The sequence below is a fragment of the Bactrocera neohumeralis genome, unplaced genomic scaffold, assembly GCF_024586455.1.
Source record: "Bactrocera neohumeralis isolate Rockhampton unplaced genomic scaffold, APGP_CSIRO_Bneo_wtdbg2-racon-allhic-juicebox.fasta_v2 cluster10, whole genome shotgun sequence".
NCBI classification, from domain to species: domain Eukaryota; kingdom Metazoa; phylum Arthropoda; class Insecta; order Diptera; family Tephritidae; genus Bactrocera; species Bactrocera neohumeralis.
In genome coordinates this window covers 12,353,081-12,376,200 of record NW_026089623.1, presented here as the reverse complement: position 1 = coordinate 12,376,200, position 23,120 = coordinate 12,353,081, and the positions used below count along the sequence as shown (strand labels likewise).

At 36.4% G+C, this 23,120-nt stretch overlaps 1 protein-coding gene across 6 annotated transcripts in view; it reads left to right on the top strand.

The window, feature by feature from the left end:
- The first annotated feature begins 8,408 nt into the window (after window positions 1-8,408).
- The window catches only part of LOC126765264 (piggyBac transposable element-derived protein 4-like), a 102,126-nt gene continuing 87,414 nt past the window's right edge, over window positions 8,409-23,120 (top strand). For 5 of the 6 annotated variants that reach the window (XR_007668327.1, XR_007668326.1, XR_007668324.1 and 2 more), the window contains exons 1-2: window positions 8,409-8,685; window positions 8,878-10,512. Coding sequence is in view for 1 of the 6 variants with exons in the window: in XM_050482968.1 (XP_050338925.1) it covers window positions 8,881-10,083 (1,203 nt within the window). In the remaining 5 variants the exon portion in view is untranslated. Of the gene's footprint in view, window positions 8,686-8,877; window positions 10,895-23,120 lie in introns of those variants that run through there. The other variant, XM_050482968.1, reaches the window with a different exon arrangement.

The window sequence follows — 23,120 nt, the reverse complement described above, 5'->3', positions numbered from 1 at the left end:
TTACCGAACGTGGCGACTTGCGACTGTTCTTGGGTAATTAAACAGCATCAGATTCATCCTTCACATTATTTTTTATATATGGATCACTTATTTTAGTTTTATTTTTAATAAAATATTCTCTGTTTGAATACTATAATCATTCTTATTGGCAGGTGGAGCCCGTAAGAGTTAATTTGAGACCTAAGCGCCGTTGTATATTACCTACTGCGCTTAGGTTTCAAATTGCTGGTTATAGTAAAAGTTTCGTTTAGAATTCTCCGTTAATATACATATATAAGACAAAATAATTAATTTGAAGTTATAGTGGTTTTTAAATAGGTGAAAAAATGGGGGCGCTAAAAAATATTTATTCTCAAAGTGGGCGGTAGACAAAATAAGTTTGGGAACCACTGATATTAAGCATATGCATATGCAAACATTTGATAATAAATAGATACATATAAACAATTTTACGTAGTGTATTTTTCTTTCGCGTTTTTGATTCGTTTACAGATACAAACATACAAAATAAGCGCGAGTGAACTGAAGATACACTGATACAGTTCAAAAAATTTTCAGTCACATTAAAAAAAAAATAAAAATTTAATCTTTGCGGTAGCGAATTGAAAATTTGATAACATATCTTATTTTACAAAAAATGTATTTTTTACAAAAACAAATCTTCTGTTCACAAAATTTATAATTTATACTCTTTCTATTTCACTATATTGCTTTAGCAATATTAGTTTTGTATCCACTATCAAAATTACAAAACTTTAAGCTAAAAGCTTCAAACTTTATTCAAATTAATGTAATCTGACAAATCAAGAGAGGTTAAGCCAAAAACACCTCTATTATTAGAAATTCCGAAAATGGCTGATGAAGATAAACCACATGGCACACCTGCAGAAGCTACACGCTCAAAGCAGAGTATAAAACAAAAAAGATCAAAAGATCAGACAATATCTAGATTTATCACTGAAAGTGATAGTTTTATTAGATATTGCACAAGATTTCAAGCTTCTCTTACTACTGACATCACAGAATCAGTTTTGAATATAAAACTAGAAAGTATGAACAATCTCTGGGCATGCCTTCTGGCAACGTATGATACAGTACTAGATACTCCCAGAAAACACAAAAGCTTCGGCGACAGGTAAGTGTGATAACTGCCGCGATCAGTATGAGTTAACAAAGGGAATGATAACAGAACACATAAGTTTATTAAGGCCAAGTAGAGCCACTACTCCCCCTCCCAGAGTAGTTACAATACCAAAAGAAGACCTAGATAAAGGCATATAGTATATCTAAAAGTACCAGCTTGTGATACTGAAGTTTTTAATGGATGTTATGATCAATGGCCGTCCTTCCGGGACATGTTCACTGCCGTTTATATAAACCATCCTAAACTCTCATAAGCACAAAAGTTATACCATCTAGGGTAGAAAACAAAAGGGGAAGCAGGCAGTATCGTCAAGCGATTCGCTTTAAATGACGAACATTTTAAGCTGGCTTAACTATCCGTTTCTGACAGGAACAATGCTCATACGACAAAAGACTGTGAAAGCAAATTTAATTGTGTGTACTGTCAACCAAGAATGATAGAATACAAGATTACGACACTAGTTTAGAGTTAGTTTTTTTCGGTTTAGCTCTTGACAATTCTTACAAAAACAAATACATTGTTCAACAATTTCGTGACGTAACAGTTTTGCGTTGAGAAGAACAAGCATAGAAATGCATACAAATTGTAAACAGAAAAGTAAACACTTTTTGAAATTCCCAAAATAATATTAATTCATTCGTCTTTGCAGGAAAAATTTCAGTGGAATGTTAAGAATATTGTTGCGAGAAAATATGTATATAATTAGTTTTAGGCACATCCACAATAAATAGAGTAGCATGTGTGGAAATTGTTCAAATGAAGAAAACCAGTGTAAGTGTACTGTTGTATTTATTTAAATTTCTAAGCATAAATATATTAATTTTTTAAAATGAAATGTGCAGTGGCTTGTTGTAATAATAATTATGCAATTAAAGGATCGAAAACGAGTTTTTTCAGTTTTCCGGCCGATTTAAAAGTTGCCAAAAAATGGGTGTTATTTTGCAAAAGAAATGATATATTTAATACTAAATTAATAATTTCACAATTCTTTTATCATAATTTCATACATCTGATACATCTGAACTTATAATATAAGTATATATTTATATACGACACATACGAAATATGAAGCAAAATCAATTTCGAAAAACCACGGGTTAGTCGCTACAACTACATCAAGTAGTCCCGAAACTTCAAATCCGGAAAGAAAGGAAGAACAACTATGTTGCTCTAAAGCAGCAAAAATTCAAGCGATTCATTCAGAAAATGAAAGCAAAATTCTTTTACCCACTGTGGTCATCAACATAGAACATAAGGGTGATTGATTCAAACTAAGAGCACTAATAGATCAAAGCTCACAAAGATCCTTTATATCATCAAAGGCTCAAAATCGGCGCAAATTGCCAATAAAACATTCAAATTTCCAAATATCGAGAATGGGCGGAAGAATTATCCAAAATTCGAACAAATGCGCAATTACCATGGTATCTCCAAATGCGGGTGTTAGAATAGATGCACAAGCCATCGTTCTACCGCAAGTATGATATTATTTATGAAGTAAATAAATTACACTAGGAAATATGCTCACATCTCAAATTAGCAGATCCCAACTGTCATACCCCATCACAAATCGACATATTATTAGGCAGTGACTTAATACCTCAAATAATTCTTGAAGGTATAGGAAAATCTCCAATAAATTGTTAGCCCAAAATACAATCTTTGGGTGGATTAGATTTGGATTGGAAGTCCCTGAAAAAATCAATTCTTTCACCACACAAGTGGAAAATTTCTCAAACGAGTTCTTAAATAATCAACTTAAAAATTCTGGGAAATAGAATAATTACCCCAAGTCACCCAACTTTCAAACGAAGACCAGACGTGCGAAGCCTATTACAATTCCACAACAGCAAGAAACGAACATGGTCGTTATGTTGTGCGATTGCCATTCAAACCAACTTTTCGTGAAACCATAGCTCTAGGCCACTCTAGAATATCAGCAGTCGACCAATTTCTAAGCCTAGAAAAAGGCCTGATAAAGAAAAGTGAGCTTAAATCGGCATACGATAATGTGATGGATGAAAATCTTGACCTCAATCCTATGGAAGAAGCTGTACCATCTGAAAAGGTATCTAAAGGTATCTAAAGGTATTTATATAAAGATATTTATCTTTTTATCTGCCACATCATGGGGTAATAAGACCTGATAAAATTACAACAATGCCTCAAAGACTACGAGCTCAGGCAAATCATTTAATTATGTACTATACACAGGGCCAACGTCACAACCTGATCTCATGTTGTTAATTCTAAATTGGCGCATGTTTAAATACGTTTTCAATGGGGATGTAGAAAAAATGTACAGTAATAGTCCAATTAGCGACTACAAACTTAAAACCGTCACCTTTGGCATTAATTGTGCACCCTATTTGGCCATTAAAACATTACATGAAGTGGCAAAAAAAATGGTACAAATTTGCCTTTAGCATCTTCTGTGTTGCAAACACAAACATACGTGGACGACATACTATCAGGTAGCCACATTATCGCATTAGCATGCGAATCACTATCGCAAGTGATCAAAGCATTAAATTCAGCAGGTTTCCCCCTAAAGAAGATTACATCAAATCACCCTGAAATAATAAAAGACATTAAAAAGGCAGACTTATTAGATACAAATTTCCTTAAATTTGAAACGGCCAGTACAACAAAAACCCTAGGGATTCAATGGAATGCGATAACAGATTCAATTCTCATATACAATTGAGTCAATATCTGCAATGTCCGCCATTACAAAACGCCAAATACTTTCCTCGGTGGCAAAACTTTTAATGATAATGATTCAAGCTAAAATCCTCATTCCAGAATTGTGGCAAGATGGCACTGAATGGGATGAACAGGTAAAATATTTACGTTTAGCGAAATGGGTTCAATTTGCTAACAACTTACATACTATATCTGAAATTCGAATCCCTCGATGGGTAAATTTCACCCCTAACATTAACGCAGAATTACACGGTTTCTGTGATTCCTCTGAAAAAGCTTATTGCGCAACAGTTTACGTACGCACTCAGTACGATAACAAAATATCTTCACACCTCTTAGTAACAAAAGCCAAAGTTGCATCTGTGAAGACACTCAGTCTGCCACGGCTTGAACTGAATGGTCTTCTGTTAGCAAAATTAATTTCAACAGTCCAAACCCATCTCAAATTAAACGATCATAAAATGTATCTTTGGTCAGGCTCAGAGATAGCTTTAGCATGGTTAGAAAAACCACCCTATACCTGGAAGCCCTATGTATGTATCTAACCGAATATCTTAAATCTTAGACTTATTAGTTGGCACAGCAAAATGGCAACATGTTGCAAGTGCAGATAACCCAGCGGATCTTAGGACAAGAGGTTGCAAGCCACTGCACCTCACCAGCACTACACTCTGGTGGAACGGTCCCACATGGCTAACAGAATCACCAGAATTCTGGCCAAAGTCTCCTGCTCGGAATATCATACCTCCGGAAAGTCGGAAAATAGAAAGTTTTCATATCACTTCAGAAGAGAATGATATTCTCCACAGTTTTTCACCATTTCTTAGAGCACTAAAAGTAGTCGCTTATATGAACCAATTCATTCAAAGATTTAAACAAAAAATGAAAGGAGCACTAAATGATCCTTGCGTACAACTAACGCATTCCGACTTGCAACATGCCAAGGTCAGTCTAATATTATATACACAAACTCGCTATTTCAGCAAAGAGAAGTCAAAGTTGCTCGAAAAGCGACCTCTCGAAAAGGGAAGCTCACTTCTCGTCTTAAATTTATTCTTGAACTCTAAGGGACTAATACGGGCAAATGGAAGACTAGCCAACTCCAGCCTAAGTTACAATGAACGACATCCCATCATTATTCCAGAGAAATCCCGTTTTACTTACCTATTTCTAACATATCTGCACCAGCTTACACTGCATGGTGAGCATCGCTTAATGCAACAAATGGTCCGTCAAAAATTTTATATACCGCGACTAAAGCCACAAATCAAAAGGACGATTTTCATGTGTAAGCCATGTACCATGTACAAGCACAAAATGCGTTCGCAAATCATGGCAGCTTTACCACCTCAACGCTGCAACTATGCTCTACCCTTTACCATCACTGGGGTTGATTTTGCTGGACCTTTCCAGATAAAGGCCTCCATGTTAAGGTCTTCTTCATTTAGAAAAGGGTATGTGGATGTCTTTGTATGTTTCATGACAAAGGCAGTACACCTCGAGCTTTGTTCAGATCTGACTACTGCGGCTTTTCTTGCAGCATTTGCACGCTTTGTCGGACGACGCGAATTTCCTTCAAATATAATGAGCGATAATGGGAAAAACTTTGTCGGAGCCCAAATAGCAACAGAGAAAGAGTTTATAAACTTCATGAAAGAAGTCTCCTATGAAATTGTTAACAAATATACACCCCAAGGGATCGATGGGCAGTTTATACCTCCATATTCTCCACATATGGGCGGACTTTGGGAATCAGCAGTAAAAAGCTTTAAGTCCCATTTAAAGAAAACGGCTGGTAGTCATAAATTCAGGAGGAGGAGTCATAAATTATTAGGAGTTTACTACACTGCTCACTCGTATTGAATCTGTGTTAAATTTAATACCCATATCACTCCTCTCGCAAGATCCTTCCGACTTCACAGCTCATACACCAGGTCATTTCCTCAGAGGAGCTCCTCTTCTCGCCATACCTGAGACAAAAGGAGACTCACTCAATTTAATAAATCGATCGGAAAGAATCAAGATTCTCCATTACGAATTCAGCCACAGATGGAAGGAAGACTATCTCAAAGACCTCCATAAGAGATATCGATGGAAGCCAATGCAGGAGAATGCGTCATCATACAGGACGAATGCCTTCCTCCAACAGAATGGCGACTAGGCCACATTGAAAAGGTTCATCGAGGAACAGATGGTCATATAAGAGTAGTCGATGTTCGAACACCAACCGGCATATTAACTCGACCAGTCACCAAAATGTATTTTCTTCCAAACAGCGAAGAACAACTTCAACCAAAAACCGCAAAATAACTCGCAAAATTAATCGAAAAATAATAAATCAATTCCGGTAATTCGAAATTAACCCGGTTTATAATCTGTACATAAAAATAAACTCAAACAAGCGCGTTGAAGATCGGCAAATCGCATCAACACCCGTACCACACCATGCAGCGATCCTACTCGGCGACGACGAAGCAGCCAACCAACCACCATACGTTCACGGCCGTCTCCGCCACGCCACGCTCATCGCCAGCAACAACGACGCTCAACAGGGTTGAGAGCTGTACTGAGTACACTGCAACAGCTGCAGAGGCTCCTAGCCGATTAATTCGCCTAGGGGGGCCGGGATGTTCACATGAGTTATGAGCGTTCTGCAGCATCCCACATCACATCACGTCACATCACATCACATCACGTAACAACAGTTCACAGCACAAACCACTACACACACACGCATCAAGCACAGTACCTACCCAGCAGATTTTAGGATGATCGTTTGAGACCTCCTGGATTAATCCTTTGGGAGATATCCTATACTCTCTATTACTCCTAATACTCGTGTGTAAATACACGTAAAATTGTATACTCGCTTTTAACATTGCATGTCATTGGAACGCGAGTACTCCTTTTAACCTCCTAATGGAGATCTCTATGATTACTGCTATAGGAGATCTCTATGATTACTCCTAAAGGAGATCTCTATGATTACTGATGTAGGAGATCTATATGATTAATCCTATATTATTTTCAACCTGCAATTATTTTAACAAAAACAAATTTTTATAATTTTATTTTTTATTAAAGTTCTTTAATTAAATGAATGTACATGAAATCTATTATTTTTTTGAGTTTGAGAAACGCCTTTTTGATCTTTGCCTCAAAGTCAGGGTATGAGTAATAATCTTTTAAGGCCTCTAAAAATTAAACTTGTTAAAAAAATAGATGACAAGAATTTAAGTTATGTATTACCGTAAAGAAATTTATTGAAAAGTGCATAACTCTTCAATGCAATTTTTTTTTGGCTCCATCCCAATTCACTTTTAAGAGCAGGGACTCCGTAATCACTTCATCCAAAATTTTTGAATGCCTTTTAGAGTACATTTAATTATCAATTTAAAATATTTTATACTCAATAGATATAAAACACTTACATCTGCACGCTTTAAAAAACAATTGAAATGAACAATTGCTTGAAGACAAAAATTAACAGTTATTATTTCCCGTTAAATTGTAATTTTTGAATCAAAAGTACGATTTTTAAGCTACGAAAAATTAAAAAAATCTCCTTTATTGCTCCTAAAGGAGGACAAAAGGAGATCAATACTAAAATGAAGTAAAAAAAATCACAATAGAAGTATAAAATCTCCTTTTTTGCTCCTGAAAGATGACAAAAGGAGGTCAACACTAAAATAAAATATAAAAAAAAACACAATATAAAGGAGGACAAAAGGAGATCAATACTAAAATAGAACAAAATTAAAAAATCTCCCTTACTGCTCCTAAAAGAGGTCAATAGGAGGGCTCATTCATTCCTCCTTTCAGGAGATCTCGCTTTTAAATCTGCTGGGTAACACCGCTCATTATTACAACACAACAACCACACGATCATCAACGAGACGACTCGGAATAATCTAATATTCACCACCCAAACTATCAAGAGGGATAGATCCGAACTGGATCCGTCTCTTATCGTTTCGTCCGTGAAGCAAGAAGTTCGACCATATTTATTAATTTTTTCACTTCTTCTACAGCAACAACCACCGCACTTTCCTTTTTCATAAACCACCAAGTGACGGAGTGACGTGATCATCGATTTCGCCAACAGTGTCCAGCAGTGGATTTTCTTTAAATACACCGTGTTTTACATACGATAAATAAATATTATATAGTGAAAAGAAAAGTTCTTTGCGTTGTGTTTTCCTTTATTAAGATCGGTGCCTTCCCATTCCAGGATTGTGTAAATAGTAAGCTTGGGTAAGTTCGAAAAGTAATAGAAAAAAACAAAAAACAACATACATATATTATACTTATGCAGATACTTATATTCATATTTTATACAATCGACCTTAAGTAACAACCAAAGTTGGGAAGTAACATACACAAATATGTATATAAATAATAACGATCAAATTCCACAAATTTACACAAATTTCCATGTGTACTTAAAGTGCATACCTGCACCTCACCAATTTTCTTTTCCCGCTTCATTCGTACTGAAAAGTAATATACATACATACGGCATACAATTTGCCTATGCCTATACTACATACATTTAACCCTTTGACGACCACGGGGACACCGGTGTCCCAAATAGAAATAATACAATAAAACAGTAATTAAAAAACTTATTTTATCTTTTTGTTATTTTATCTTATAGTTTTTGAACGTACGTTTTTCATTTTATATGCTGGCAACACAAAAAAAATATTGTTCTTTGTCTATGGCTATCGAAAACTGAGACTTCGTTAAGCGCGCGAATCGAGTATTTTGTAACAGTACATAAAAGGTGTAAAACTATTTTTTAAGAATTTACAGTGTGAAATAATCATAGCCTGGTAAGTCAATTTTTATTTTATATATTTATAAAACTATTATTTATGTTGTGTATAACGATAAGTCATAATAAACATAAAGGGACACCGATGTCCCTATGGCCGTAGAGAGATACTATTTATGAGGAATAATTATGTTGTCGTACTGATGTTTTTCGTCAATTACCCTTCATTTTCTTATTCGTGTCGTTACAGATTATGTTTCGCAAAGGACGCGGCCTTTTCGAACTTAAAGAAAATGAAGTGCAACAGATTTTGATGGCTGATAACAGTGACGAAGAGGACAATTTACTGCTTGACGAAGATCAAAGGCTTTTGACTCAGGATGATGATCAAGGGATTGTGGACGTGGAAATTGACGGTACGATAACTGAACATACTGACTCAACAAGACCTGAGCCTTCCACATCAGCACCTGTAAACGAAGCACAGCATCAACCCGTCTTCAAGTGGAATTCGAGAACATACGCACCAAATGTTTTTCGTGATGTGGAATACGACTTCGGGAAAGTGCAAATCTGTCAAGAAGCTGAAAATGGACTATTGACTCCCTTTGATATATTTTGTTCAGCGACAAATTTTTATAATTTAGTGCAATATATAGTACCGGAGTCAATACAATATGCTCATCAAAATGGACGGGAGTTTACTATTGATCTCGAAGAAATGAAAGCATTTCTTGGGATGAATGTAGTCATGGGCTATCATATCTTGCCATCATTGAGGGACTACTGGTCTACAGAACCAGACATGGCAGTACAATTCATATCGAATGTTATGCCAAGGGCTCGATTTGAAGACATTCGCCGGAACCTACATTTCTGTAACAACGAAGCGGTAAGAGACACAACTAGCTCTAATTATGATAGGGCATACAAAGTTCGGCCAATAATAGAGCATTTCAATGTATCGTTTCAAAATGCCCTCAATAACACAGTAAAACAATCAATCGACGAGCATATGATAAAATTTAAGGGTCATAATGTAATGAAGCAATACATAAAAAATAAGCCTGTCAAATGGGGCTTCAAATTATGGTGCCGATGTGATGCTGCGACCGGTTATCTATTTGAATTTGATCTATATACGGGCAAACGAACTTCTGGAATCGAGTATGGATTAGGTGAATCAATAGTACTACAGCTAACGAAAAAGGTTGAAGGCTTAGGATGTGAAATTTATATGGACAACTTCTTTAATTCACCTTTACTACAATATAAGCTGATTGATCAGAATACTAAGGCGTGTGGAACAATTCGAACTAACAGGAAACAACTTCCAAAAACTGCACCTGCTGACAAAACAATGAAGAGTGGCGATATTTACTCAACGAGTTTCCATGGCATAAGTTATGTCAAATGGATGGATAATAAAGGAGTACATTTGTTGACCAACTTTTGAAGCCTGTAGAAACGGACATCGTAAAGCGCCGCAAAGCTGATTCAGCCGACAAAATTGATGTCAAATGTCCTAGGATTGTGTCACATTTAATAAAAATATGGGTGGAGTAGATCTTATGGATCAACGTAAGGTGTGCTATGAAATAGATCGAAGATCGAAGATAGAGTACTACCTTCGCCTTTTCTTCGATTTGTTCGATATATCGGTAAATAATGCGCATACCATATATACTAAGCTGCACAGTGAAAAGCAATTAGAGGGAAGCCTGCTGTCCACCTTACAGTTCAGACAGGTAGTCGCCAGGAGTTTGGTAAACGGCTACAGTACTAGACAACGTGGAGTCCCTACTACAAAAAATAGTGCAGTGAGCAAATATGTGAAGCGGCAATTATCGATGCACCCCATGGAAAAATCCTCCACCAGAAAGAGGTGCGCAAATTGTGCGAAATATAAAAAGAAAATCGAACAAACAATATGTGTGTTCTGTGTAACGTTCACCTATGTTATACCAATGAGAGAAATTGTTTTGCTGATTATCATAACTAATAAACAGTATTTCTATAATATAAGCGTATTTATTAACCTATTACCCCATTCTCACAAGCAAACTTAATAAAAGTAAAATTGAGATTGTTTGAGTGAAACGTATCTCTTATCGACCATAGGGACATCGGTGTCCCAAAAAATTCCAAAAACACTATAATAGTTTAGTGTGTTTTGATTTGAAAATTTATTTTTTATAGACCTAATGAGTCAATATAAATAGCTAAAATACTTGCATAAGGTCCCATAACCTTATGGTCCTGAAAGGGTTAAATTAAAACTCTTTAAACTTTCGGGAATTAATTAAAAAATTTAGGAAAACTAACCGGAGCGTTAATTAGGAATTAGGAAAATTGAATTTTCTAAAAATTAAGTAATCAAAAAAAGACTATAAGGCCAAAACCAAAAAAAAAATACAATTTGCAAAAAAAGCACATACTTGTACATACGTATTGGCATTCCAATTTTTCACACATACATACATACTCGTACATACTTTCAAAGAAAAAATCGGCACCTTTCCAGCAATACTCCTGGTTCTTGTTAAAACACAAGTCCTCTTGTTCTTATTAAAGCACAAGCAAGCAGGATTGCAAACAAAAAATATTTGAGCATATTATGCAGACTCATATACAAAGGTTATTAACCTTTTTTTCTCTTTTCACTATCGCTCGTATACACAAGAATACTTGAATAAAGAAAACAAGAACAAAGTTAAAAGCACAACTAAATAAGAACCGGGAATAAGGAAAACGAAATATGCGTTTTCTCTTATTTTCACCTCTTATAATAACTAAATGAACGCAGATTCTAAGGAATCTAAATCAACAAAATATCTAAAAGTGAAAAAAATGATTTCTAAAGCAAAGAAAAGAGCCCATGTACACCTGCAGAAGCTAACCCTCAAAACAAGGTCCTACAAAGCAAAACAATCTGAAAACTATTTCATATACTAAATTTTAATGCAAATGCTGTACAAAATGCTACAAAAAGTTGTTCAAAGATTTCAGATTGAAGTAACTGGAGAAACCGTTTTGCTATTCTGAGGGACAAGCTCTATTATACGAGTATACAGACAGACAGAAATTTGACCTGGACTGGTCCATTTAAATTAAGCGCGAGTTAATAAGTTAGACTTTTTTATACTAGAAATAAAATATATATATGTAAATAGTCACGTGCACTTTTTTATTCTTTCTATTTCAAAATTTGAATGCTAATTTATTTGAATAACTTATGACTATTTATACTAAAGTGTACATTTATGATTTTTTGGATGGTTTAAGTTTCTTCTTCTTCTTTACTGGTATAGACACCGCTTATGCGGTTATAGCAGAGTTAACAACAGCGCGCCAGTCGTTTCTTCTTCTCGCAAGGTGGCGCCAATTGGAGACTCCAAGCGAAGCCAGGTCTTCTCCACCTGGTTCTTCCAACAGAGTGGAGGTCTTCCTCTTCCTCTACTGTCCTCGGTTGGTACTACGTCGAATACTATAGAGCTGGAGTGTTTTCGTCCATGTGCACGACATGACCTCGCTAGCGCAGCCGCTGACTTTTATTTGGCTGAACTACAGGGTTTGGCTGGAAAGTTATAGGACTGATTTTCTTCCGACGCGACTATAGTTCGGAGCGTGCGCGCACCGACTGGATTGGGTAGGGGGCGTTCCTAACTAACGAATGAGCGGCTGGGGAGTCTAGACAAACATTTTCGCACGATGTGTTTCTGTGAGGGGTGCAACCCGAAATCGCCTCGTTCGTTAGAGTAGATGTACGTGAAGGGTCAATCGGGTCCGACAAGACATCGCAGCCGATTGGAAGTTGCACCACAACAACGCCCCTTCTCACACCGCCTTTCTTGTGAACAGCTACCTGTCCAAGGCCAGCATCCCAGCGCTTCTGTAGCCGCCCTACAGCCAAGACTATAAATCTTTTGCAGAACCATTCTCTCGAAAACTCGTAACGTCGACTCATCAGATGTTGTCATCGTCCATGTCTCTGCACAACATAGCAGGACGGGAGTAATGAGTGACTTATAGAGTTTGGTTTTTGTTCGTCGAGAGAGGACTTTACTTTTCAATTGCCTACTTAGTCCGAAGTATCACCTGTTGGCAAGAGTTATCCTGCGTTGGATTTCCAGGCGGACATTGTTGTTGCTTTAATACTGGTTAGAAGATATTTGAAAATACCTACGACTTCGAAGTCATGACTGTCAACAGAGGCGTGAGAGCCAAGTCGCGAGTGCGACGACTGTTTGCTTATCATTACCAAACCCATTTGCTTAGCACTTTTATTTAGTTTAGAGAAAGCAGAACTTACGGCGGTTGGTGGGGCCAATGATATTAATATCATCGGCGTACGCCAGCACCTGTACACTCTTACAAAAGATAGTACATTTTAATTATTTTTTCCGAGAGTAGATTGAAGAAGTCGCACGAAAAGTATTCGCCTTGTCTGAAACCTCGTTAGCTATCGAACGGTCCTTCCCGATCCTGACGGATCTTTTGGTGTTGCTCAACGTCAGTTTGCACAGCCGTATTAGTTTTGCGTGGATACCAAATTCAGACATCGCGGCATAAAGGCAGCTCCATTTCGTGCTGTCAGAAGCAGCATTGAAATCGGCGAAGAGATGGTGCGTGTCAATTATCCTTTATTTGTATGAGAACATCAACCAGCTTGGCAGTGGTACCTTTCCAATTAAGGGACCGGACATTTCAGTTGCATGATCTTAAATCATTATACTTAAGTTCAGTGTCTAAGCCAATTCTTAATTGGCGTAGACACCGCTTACGCGATTATAGCCGAGTTAACGACAGCGCGCCAGTCGTTTCTTTTTTTGTAGAATTTTCGAGCATTACCCCTGTCGGCCAACTTATCAAGCTCATCGTACTCAAGCACTTCGGCCTCTTTCTTTTTCTGCCTGCAAATGCGTCTCGCTTCCTTCTTCAACTCTCGGTATCTATCCCATCCCGCACGTGTTGTGGTCGATCGTAACGTCGGTATTCGGCCAACCAAATAACTTAGCTGGCGCAGTCGGGAAACTTTGATCAAAGGATCGAACGAAATAATTGCAAATACATGTACATATAAAACCAAAAAAATAAAAACAAACAATGCAAAAAAATTAAATTTAAAGAGAAGCAAAATTTTAATCGAAATTAAAAGTTTCAAGAAATATTAACTTTATCGAAATAAAAGGAAAAACATATGTCCACAACATGCTAAAGAATTGGTCCAAAACGGCACACTCAAAAGTATACACATACAAACTTAAATCATCTCTAAAACTACAAAAATGGAGAATCTGAACCAAACCATCGCAGAACTGGAAAGAGTTATCGGAAGACAGGAAGAACTACTATAAAGAAACAATAAGAAATGCAACAACAACAATCTCAACACCTATTCCAACTACAAATGAAGCTGCAACAAATGCAACAACAGTTTTATCGATTCGACATGACACTAAGAGACATCATGGAGCAGTTACGAAAAATGAAGCTGCTAGACGATCATCATAATCCAAAAGCATTCACCAAAGAATTTGAAACCAATATTTCTCTCTGCGGAACGGACCAAAAACTCGTGCAGCATTGTATTAACATAATCATCAATGAAAAAATGTTGGCCACCGCTGGACAAAGAACGAGAGAACTAGAAGATAATGCAAGGTGGAAAACATCAAGGCAAAAATCCTACTAGGATCGCATTCAAGAAAAGCATACGCAAAGGTATTTAGCTATTGTAGGACGGTCAAAATAAGTAACTTTACAGAATTATTTGAAATTTTCGAAACTTGTAAATGTGAAATCAATGAAATTTATCTTTTTGACCCATTAAATCCGACTATACAAAGCTGAAAACGTAGATAGGGATTTACAGGTACAACAATTCTACAAACAAAATAAGAGCAATTTACAGCGTCAAACTAAAAGTTCTCACATGAGCGTGGATACTAATCGAAGTTTAAGTCGTTTATCTCATAATTAGAATCTAATGGAAATTGCTAGTTTCGAACAAAATGAAGTTAATTTTTTTAACACAGCTTCTAAGTCTTAACACCCCATAATAACAATTACAATCGGAAAGCACAAAATTAAATGCTTTAAGAACACAGGCTCAACAACAAGTAATATTAAAAGAAACCCTTTAGCCGAAAATATCCAAAAAGAAAACTTTCTGAACCCTTATGTTATGGAACTTTTAGCGGAGTTAACGAAATAAAATTTAACCCTTTGTACTCCGAGGGTCAAGCAGCAAAGCATATTAGGGAGTCTTTTAAATGTACAATACTCTGCAAAATTACAAACAATAAAATATTGATTTGTTTTACAAATAAGTATTCCTCGATTTCAACCAATTCATATCAGTCCAATATCATTATAATACAATACTTAGTTTTAAATTAGCACTACAGTCGGTAAATTCGTGGCTGATCGACTTCGCCGGGGCCCAAAACATGGTTATCTGTGGTACTAGATTCCAACACAAGAAAATACATAAAGATACCTGGCTGTCTCCGGATCGAAAAACAACCAACCAGATCGATCATGTTGTGATAGACGGAAGACACGCCTCCAGTGTTCTAGACATGCGTTCGCTCCGAGGTCCTAAAATCGACTCGGACCACTATATTCTTGCAGCTGGTACGGCGAAGAGTGCCGTGTCGTAGCGGAGAGAAAACAGTCTGCCTACTCGCAACGTTACAATCGACCACAATACGTGCGGGATGGGATAGATACCGAGAGTTGAAGAGGGAAGCGAGACGCATTTGCAGACAGAAAAAGAAAAATGCCGAAATGCGTGAGTATAAAGAACTTGACAAGCTGGCCGACAGAGATAATGCTTGAAAATTTTACGAAAAAATGCGGAGGCTAACAGAAAGTTTCAAGACCGGAGCATTCTCTTGTGGAAAAGGTGATCTAGTGATCGATGCCCAAAGCATACTAAAACTATATAGGGAACACTTCTCCAGCCTGCTGAATGGCAGTGAAGGTACAACGCCAGGAGAAGGTGAACCCGATTTCCCGACCGGTCGAGCTATTCAAAAACATATATAAGGTTCTATCGAGCGTATTGTGTGAAAGATTAAAGCCCATCGTCAACAAACTGATTGGATCTTATCAGTGTGGCTTTAGACCTGGCAAATCAACAACCGATCACATATTCACCATGCGCCAAGTCTTGGAAAAGACCCGTGAAAGGAGAATCGACACACACCACCTCTTCGTAGGTTTCAAAGCTGCTTTCAACAGCACGAAAAGGAGCTGCCTTTTTTCCTCGATGTCTGAATTTGGTATCCCCGCGAAACTAATACGGCTGTGTAAACTGACGTTGAGCAACACCAAAGGCTCCATCAGGATCGGGAAGGGCCTCTCCGAGCCGTTCGATACCAAACGAGGTTTCAGACAAGGCGACTCCCTATCGTGCGACTTCTTCAATCTGTTGCTAGAGAAAATAATTTTAGCTGCATAACTTAATCGAGCAGGTACAATCTTTTATAGGAGTATTGTTATCATCGGCCTCAACACCCGCGCCGTTAGTTCTGCTTTCTCCAGACTGGACAAGGAAGCAAAACAAATGGGTCTGGAAGTGAACGACGGCAAGTCGAAGTATCTCCTGTCATCAAACAAACAGTCGTCGCACTCACGGCTTGGCTCTCACGTCACTGTTGACAGTCATAACTTTGAAGTTGTAGATAATTTCGTCTATTTAGGAACTAGTATAAACACCACCAACAATGTCAGCCTGGAAATCCAAGGCAATATTACTCTTGCCAACAGGTGCTAATTCGGACTGAGTAGGCAATTGGGATGTAAAGTCCTCTCTCGACGAACAAAAACAAAATTCTATAAGTCACTTATTATTCCCGTCCTGTTATATGGTGCAGAGGCTTGGACGATGACAACAACTTATGAGTCGACGTTGCGAGTTTTCGAGAGAAAGGTTCTGCGAAAAATGTATGGTCCTTTGCGCATTGCCCACCGCGAATATCGCATTCGATGGAACAATGAACTGTACAAGATATACGACGACATTGACATAGTTCAGCGAATTAAAAGATAGCAGCTTCGCTGGCTAGGTCATGTTGTCCGAATGGACGAAAACACGCTAGCTCTGAAAGTATTAAGCTTAAGGCCTATAATTTAATTTGATAAAATACTCGACTCAAGATTGCGTAATTTTTATACTTCATTGCAATAGGTTTGTTCACCTAACGGTTGTTCTTATAACCTTAAACTAATTGAGATATACATACATATACTCGTATAGAGTTATATAAGTTAAATTCTCACTTTTTAAACTAAGTTATGGCCACTGAGCAATCAAAATGACCATCCAAATGATAAGTGCGAAATTTATTTTACAAAACGAGTGCGTATATAAGTTAGACTATTTAAATTTCAATTATCGTTTTATTATGATCAAGAGTGTTTTAATCAGTTAGAGAAAAGCTGTAACAACTTAAACAATTACAGCAAAGGATTTTCATTTCAAAGTCGATGTGTAGAGAAGGGAATAATAATGATATCGCCCGATGTGTTGCTAGCTGTGTTAGCTTATACTTGTATATATAAATGGTCTTTATGACGAGACGAGTTGAAATCCGGATAACTGTCCGTCCGTGCAAGCTGTAACTGTAATAAAAATTGTGATATCTTGATGAAACTTAAGCGCCCAATACACTACACCAGCATGCTGGCGCAATCACCTGATGGTATTGATTAATCATGTATGTACTTGTGGTGTGATTGCACCATCGGCTGAAGCAAAACCAAATGCTGGTGTAGTGTATTGGGCTCTTTAGCGTACGCCTTCTCTAGAAATTCGAGTTCGAAGATCAGCGTAGTGAGATTACTACCATGCTTACAAAACGGTATCAACGTAAAACTTATAAAATGTCATTACCGAGATATAAAATTGGCACAAGAGATCGCAGTAGCAAAGGGCACCTGATAGCAAATTATTTTGAAAAATTGGGCGTGACACCGCCCTCTAATAAGTTTAATGCACATATATTTTACATCAATAAGAGTTCTTCAACCAAATTTTGGATAGCGCAAAAAATATTAGACCTCCTACCGACAGTGTAAAAATAGATGAAATCAGAAGATAACCCCGCTCACACCCCATTTAACGGTATTGTTCAAAAATACTAAAAGCGCAATAAATCCATAACTAAATACGCCAGAGATTTTAAATTTTACCTCTGAGATGACATGAGAGGGATTTATGGGAACCGGTGGAAAGATTGGACAATGGGTATGAAATCACATATCTCGGGACGCCACCAACCGATTTCGACTAAATTTAGTACATTTCATTCTTATCATATTCCTATATGACAGAAAATGGGCACTAAGATGAAAGTGTAGCGAATACCATTGTACTATGTATATATAGTAGTAGTATTGACCCGATGTTATTCAAAAAAAGATGCTTTCTGAGTTTCATTTACATTACTGATTAAGGGATACATTTTTAAATTCGTGATATCTTTCGAATGAAATATGAAAATCGCATAATTCGAAAAGTTAGGTAAGGGTATTGAATAAGTCTTGAATATTAAGTAATTAATTTTGAAAAGAATTAATACCAAGGTACAAATAAAGAGCTTTTACAGAGGCGGCATTTTATTTTTAAATAAAAGAACGTACCTATAACGTTTGAACATATAATATGCTGTCGCGACATTTTTTGCAGATATGTACTTACATATATGCTCTGCAAAGTCGTAGTACATTACTTTGTTCGATAGCCAGTAGCATTCACAGCGCACGCGATGTAAGAAATTTTATAGGTAATTTTTTAACACTTTGAGTTATATTATTGCCGGTTTAGTAAAACTCCATAATTCCTTGAAAATATAATATAGCCTGTGTTCACCGGAGAAAGCGTAAAAAACGTTTTTTCTTGTTTTGATATTAAAATTGAATAATTTGTAAACGTGGTTCCTGCATGTGTATTTCCATGATAATTTTTCATTTATTTTGGACAACATGTTCAGGTTTTACCATTTCATAATTTAGAACGGAAAAAGAAACACATTTCTAAATTTCTAAAACTTATGCGATCTACTCCTAATTTAAATAAATATTGCATCGATATCGTATAAGGATCGAAGGATATCGGAAACAGACGATCAATCGGCCGAATATCCTGGCTAAGGTGAGACGATCCTTAAATCAAGGTTATGTTGACAGTTTTCTTCGATTATTGAGTTGTGGTGCACTCCAAATTCCTTTCGACCGTCCGAACTGTCAACAAGGAATACTATTTGAGTACTATCCGTCGTTTGCATGAAGCTATTCGAAAAAAGAGGCCGGAATTATGGGCCGACAACTCTTAGTTTTTGCTCCACGATAATTGACCGTCGCATACTGCATTAATTCTTTTCGATTTTTTTGCCAAATTTTCAACCATCACCGTGCAAGCTCAGGAATGAAATGCAATAAAACTAATGTTAAATAATGTATATCACTCTCTTTAAACTTCATTTTTTATAACGCAAGTCAAGGGTTTATATATATCATATATTGAGAATAAATTAAGAATTTTAAAATTTTGAACAAAGATTTACTTTTTTTTCTCATAGTAGTTTATATACATATATATATGTATATATATTCATACCTACTACGGTCGCCGTTAGTCGAAATTCGACCAATAGAAAATAAAATTTATTAACATTGTTACTAATATTTAAGTTTTATTGAAGAATTTGAACTAAATGTGAAGAAAATTTAAAGAAAGTCGTAAAAAACAATTTACAAATGAATTAAGTGATTAAAAAAAAATAAAATTTGTAATTGTTTTAGTGCTAAAAACACGGTAACTTTATTTAATTTGTCTGTTTTTAGAATCTTAGTATGTTGCACGTAATGCGATATACATTGTGACAAAAAATACCCCGAAATTGTTATTTAAATTCCCCGAGTAAATGATATTCCAAAAACATATATTTTCAATAAGTTGGTCTGTCTTTCATTACTATGCCAAATTTGAGCGCGATCTGTCATTCAGTTTGTTTACAGCAGCTGCCTTAGTAGGTACACCTCAGTAGTGCTTTGCGATTTTTTCAACGGATAAAATTATCGAACAAAGAATTTGTCTAAAATTTTGTATTTCTAACCAAATCGAAAAAAACTTGCGGGTATTCAGTTTAACAAAAACACAAACTCACGAGTGGTACAAAGCCTTCAAAAACGGTCGAGGAGTCATTGAAGACGTACCTCTTCAACTGATAAAAATATTAAAACATCTTGCTTGAAAATCGTCAGGCAAGTGTTAGAGAGATGGAAAGAGATTTCTTTGGTCATGCTTAATTGTGAAAATTCCGATCCCACATTCATGCAGAGCATTATAATTGCCGATGAGGCATGAGTTTATAAGTTTGATATGTAAACAAATACAAATCATAAATCAAGATCATTGTTTTTTTCGATATTCGTTGTTTGGTGCATCATGAATTTGTTCCAGAGGAACGGACGGTCAGTAACACGTTTTATTTGGCCGAATTGAGGCGTTTGCGTGAGGACATCCGTCGAAAATGGCCGGAATTGCGGAAGAACAATTTATGGATTTTACACGATGATCGAGCCACGATTGTAACCGAATTTAAAGCCAAAAACGGTATGAATACCATCGATCTACCACAGTATTCACCAGATTGGTTCCTTGTGATTTTTTCTCTTCTCCAAACTGAACATGCAGCTCCGTGGAACACGTTTTCAGTCGATCGGAGAAATGAAACCAAAGGAAGGTCTGAAGGCCATCACAAAAAGTGCTTCGAGGACTGGAAAACCTGTTGGCATAAGGATTACGTTGATAGCGACATAATAGAGCTTGACTAATAGTTAAAAATCTTGTGTTTTATTTACAATTCCGAGTGCGTTTTTGTTGCAATGTTTTAGCGTCCCAAATAAAATCCCCATTTGAAAAATGTAAAGGATATGCCACTGGATCCGAAAAAGAATCTAATACTGATACATTTTTAATATATCATATCATTTAAGATATCATACATATTTCTTTCAAATGGTGGTTTACTATCTGCCAGGGGATCCGAAACAGAATCTAATACTGATATATTTTTAATATATCATATCATTTAAGATATCATATTTCTTTCAAATGGTGGTTTACTATCTACAGTCGTAAATATAACGACAACATCAGTTCGATTTGCATCGTTATATCTTCGTATAACTGTATCACGATTGATGGTAATAGCCATACAAATCTGTCTACAAATGTACGATTAAATTAATTCATTCTATCCAATTCAACAGATATTTTTCTCATTAAAACAGCATTATAAGCTTTATTGCTCTCACATTCTATATTGATCAGTCTTATATAGAATATGTAGTATTAATTACTTTTCGTAGGCCAACTTGTCGTGACTGATGAACCGAATGGTTAAGCATGGCCTCACGATGTAATGCTTAAAGACAGTTCCGTGAGCAAATAACAAGCAATGACGAGAGAGTTGAGCGTTTAGTAGGAGTATTGGCCTTTGCTGGCCTCTGAGGTGCATCAATTGCACCCATTACGAATAGTGCATACCACCCGAAAAAATACAGTATCTTTAGAAGATTCCCCCTGCAAAATTAAACACAAAAAAAAAACACTACCAAACAAAAACTTAATTAATTATATGAATAGCTGATAAGCAATAAAGAACGCCTCCCGAACATATAAATTATATTCACAATTTTATTTACAAATTGAAAGTAAAGAAAAAATTAAACTCACCAATAATAAAGGAAGTAATGAGATATATATAAAACTCACGAAGAATTTATCTTTGGTATTAAATTGCTACTGATGTCGATTTAACCAACTAAAAATCGCTTAGTCTTATGTACTCTGTAGCAATTGGTTGCAAGGGTATAAAAACTGAAAACAAAAAACAGGATCCTTTGTCAAAGCGGCGTAACCTTTGTATTTGGCGTTAAAACTCCGAGTGATCTTAAGTTTTAAAACTATGATGGCCGCGACGTTATACCATCCACACTACATCTATAATCCACTATTCTTGTAACCCAGTATTCATGTAACCCACTATTCTCATAATATTCTACAAATCGAATTTCGAAGGTGGTTGCCAATTATCTTCTAAATCTAATTTAATCAAATCCTAATTGGCCGCCCGAACAAATTGTTCCCTCTAATAATTAACACACTTCTTCATATTCCCGGCTGCAGTCGTAGTCTTGTTAGGTCTTTCGTAGATTCCTACTTCGCTACAAAATCATTAATCTTCTAGTTAAAGTGTCCTGCTGTGCTAAATGTCCGTGTTTGTGTGCTAACTCAATAATCTTCTCTTTTTTAGCAACTTTTTGAAGAAATCGTAATGTTTTAAATCATTTCTTATGTGCAATTTGTCAAAGCGTTCGATCTCCTTCGCTTGCCTTGTTGCCCTAATCCAAGTCTTGTAATTGGGCTTCCTTCAATCTAATATTTAACGAGTCTGCAATTAGTAAACAATATACGTGATTCATAGCCCATCTCATAACTCTGTCTGAGACACCCCATCCCACCGCGAAATCGTTGCAATCGCTATTCTTCTAAATGTGAAGGCGTCACACAAAACCGTCCACACAAAACTTTAAATTTGCTTTAATCGTTGAAGCCTTCATCGTACTGTCGCTTCCCTACTTACGAGGATCTTTTTTTCCACTAGTTCATATACTATATACTCTTACCATCGTGTTTTACCTCACTTGAAACTATGTCTCTCCCTAAGATGACTGTTTCCCCGCCGTATCGGCTACACTCACTTTTCACCTTTCCACATGACTGTTCCCCCATGTCCTCATTTACTATACTTTTCACCGCCAACTTATCGGAACCCGTGTTTACTAACACTTACCACTCCAAATTTAACTTTCATATTCACAATGACTATAGCCACTTCTGCTATAAAGTTGCCCATTGTTGTAGTCTCACCTTTTCCTATTCCGCACAGCCGTGTTTCTCTTTACTGAGATTAATTTTTGATAACTTCACAAACGTAGAATGCTTCAACATATGTATTCCAGCTGCATCCTTAATCACTACATGCACAAAAATGTACTTACCTTTTCTTGCGCTCTTTTGATTACTTAATATGTTAACTCGCTCTTTTTTAAAGAGCTCTTACCGGTTGTGACAATGGATTGCCAACCCTTTTTGGACCCCTATTAGGACTGCTATCTTCTGAGGCAAATTTTACGATTCGTTGTCACTTCCTATTTCATTTATTTAATCTCCAAAAACCATATGTTGCAAAAATCTCATTTCTGAATCTTTCTATTTGCCAACTAAGCTCAAGTTATGGTAAGGTTCCACAATTTTCCCCTTAACATGTGAAGGCTCACAGTCCTGGCGTTCATCTTTCAAAGGTCTATATATGTATATGTATGTATATACATATAGTTAAATATGTTTTCATGTTCTCTGGTTCTATTATCTATAATATTATGTTATCTATCACCACTATATCAAAATTTTTG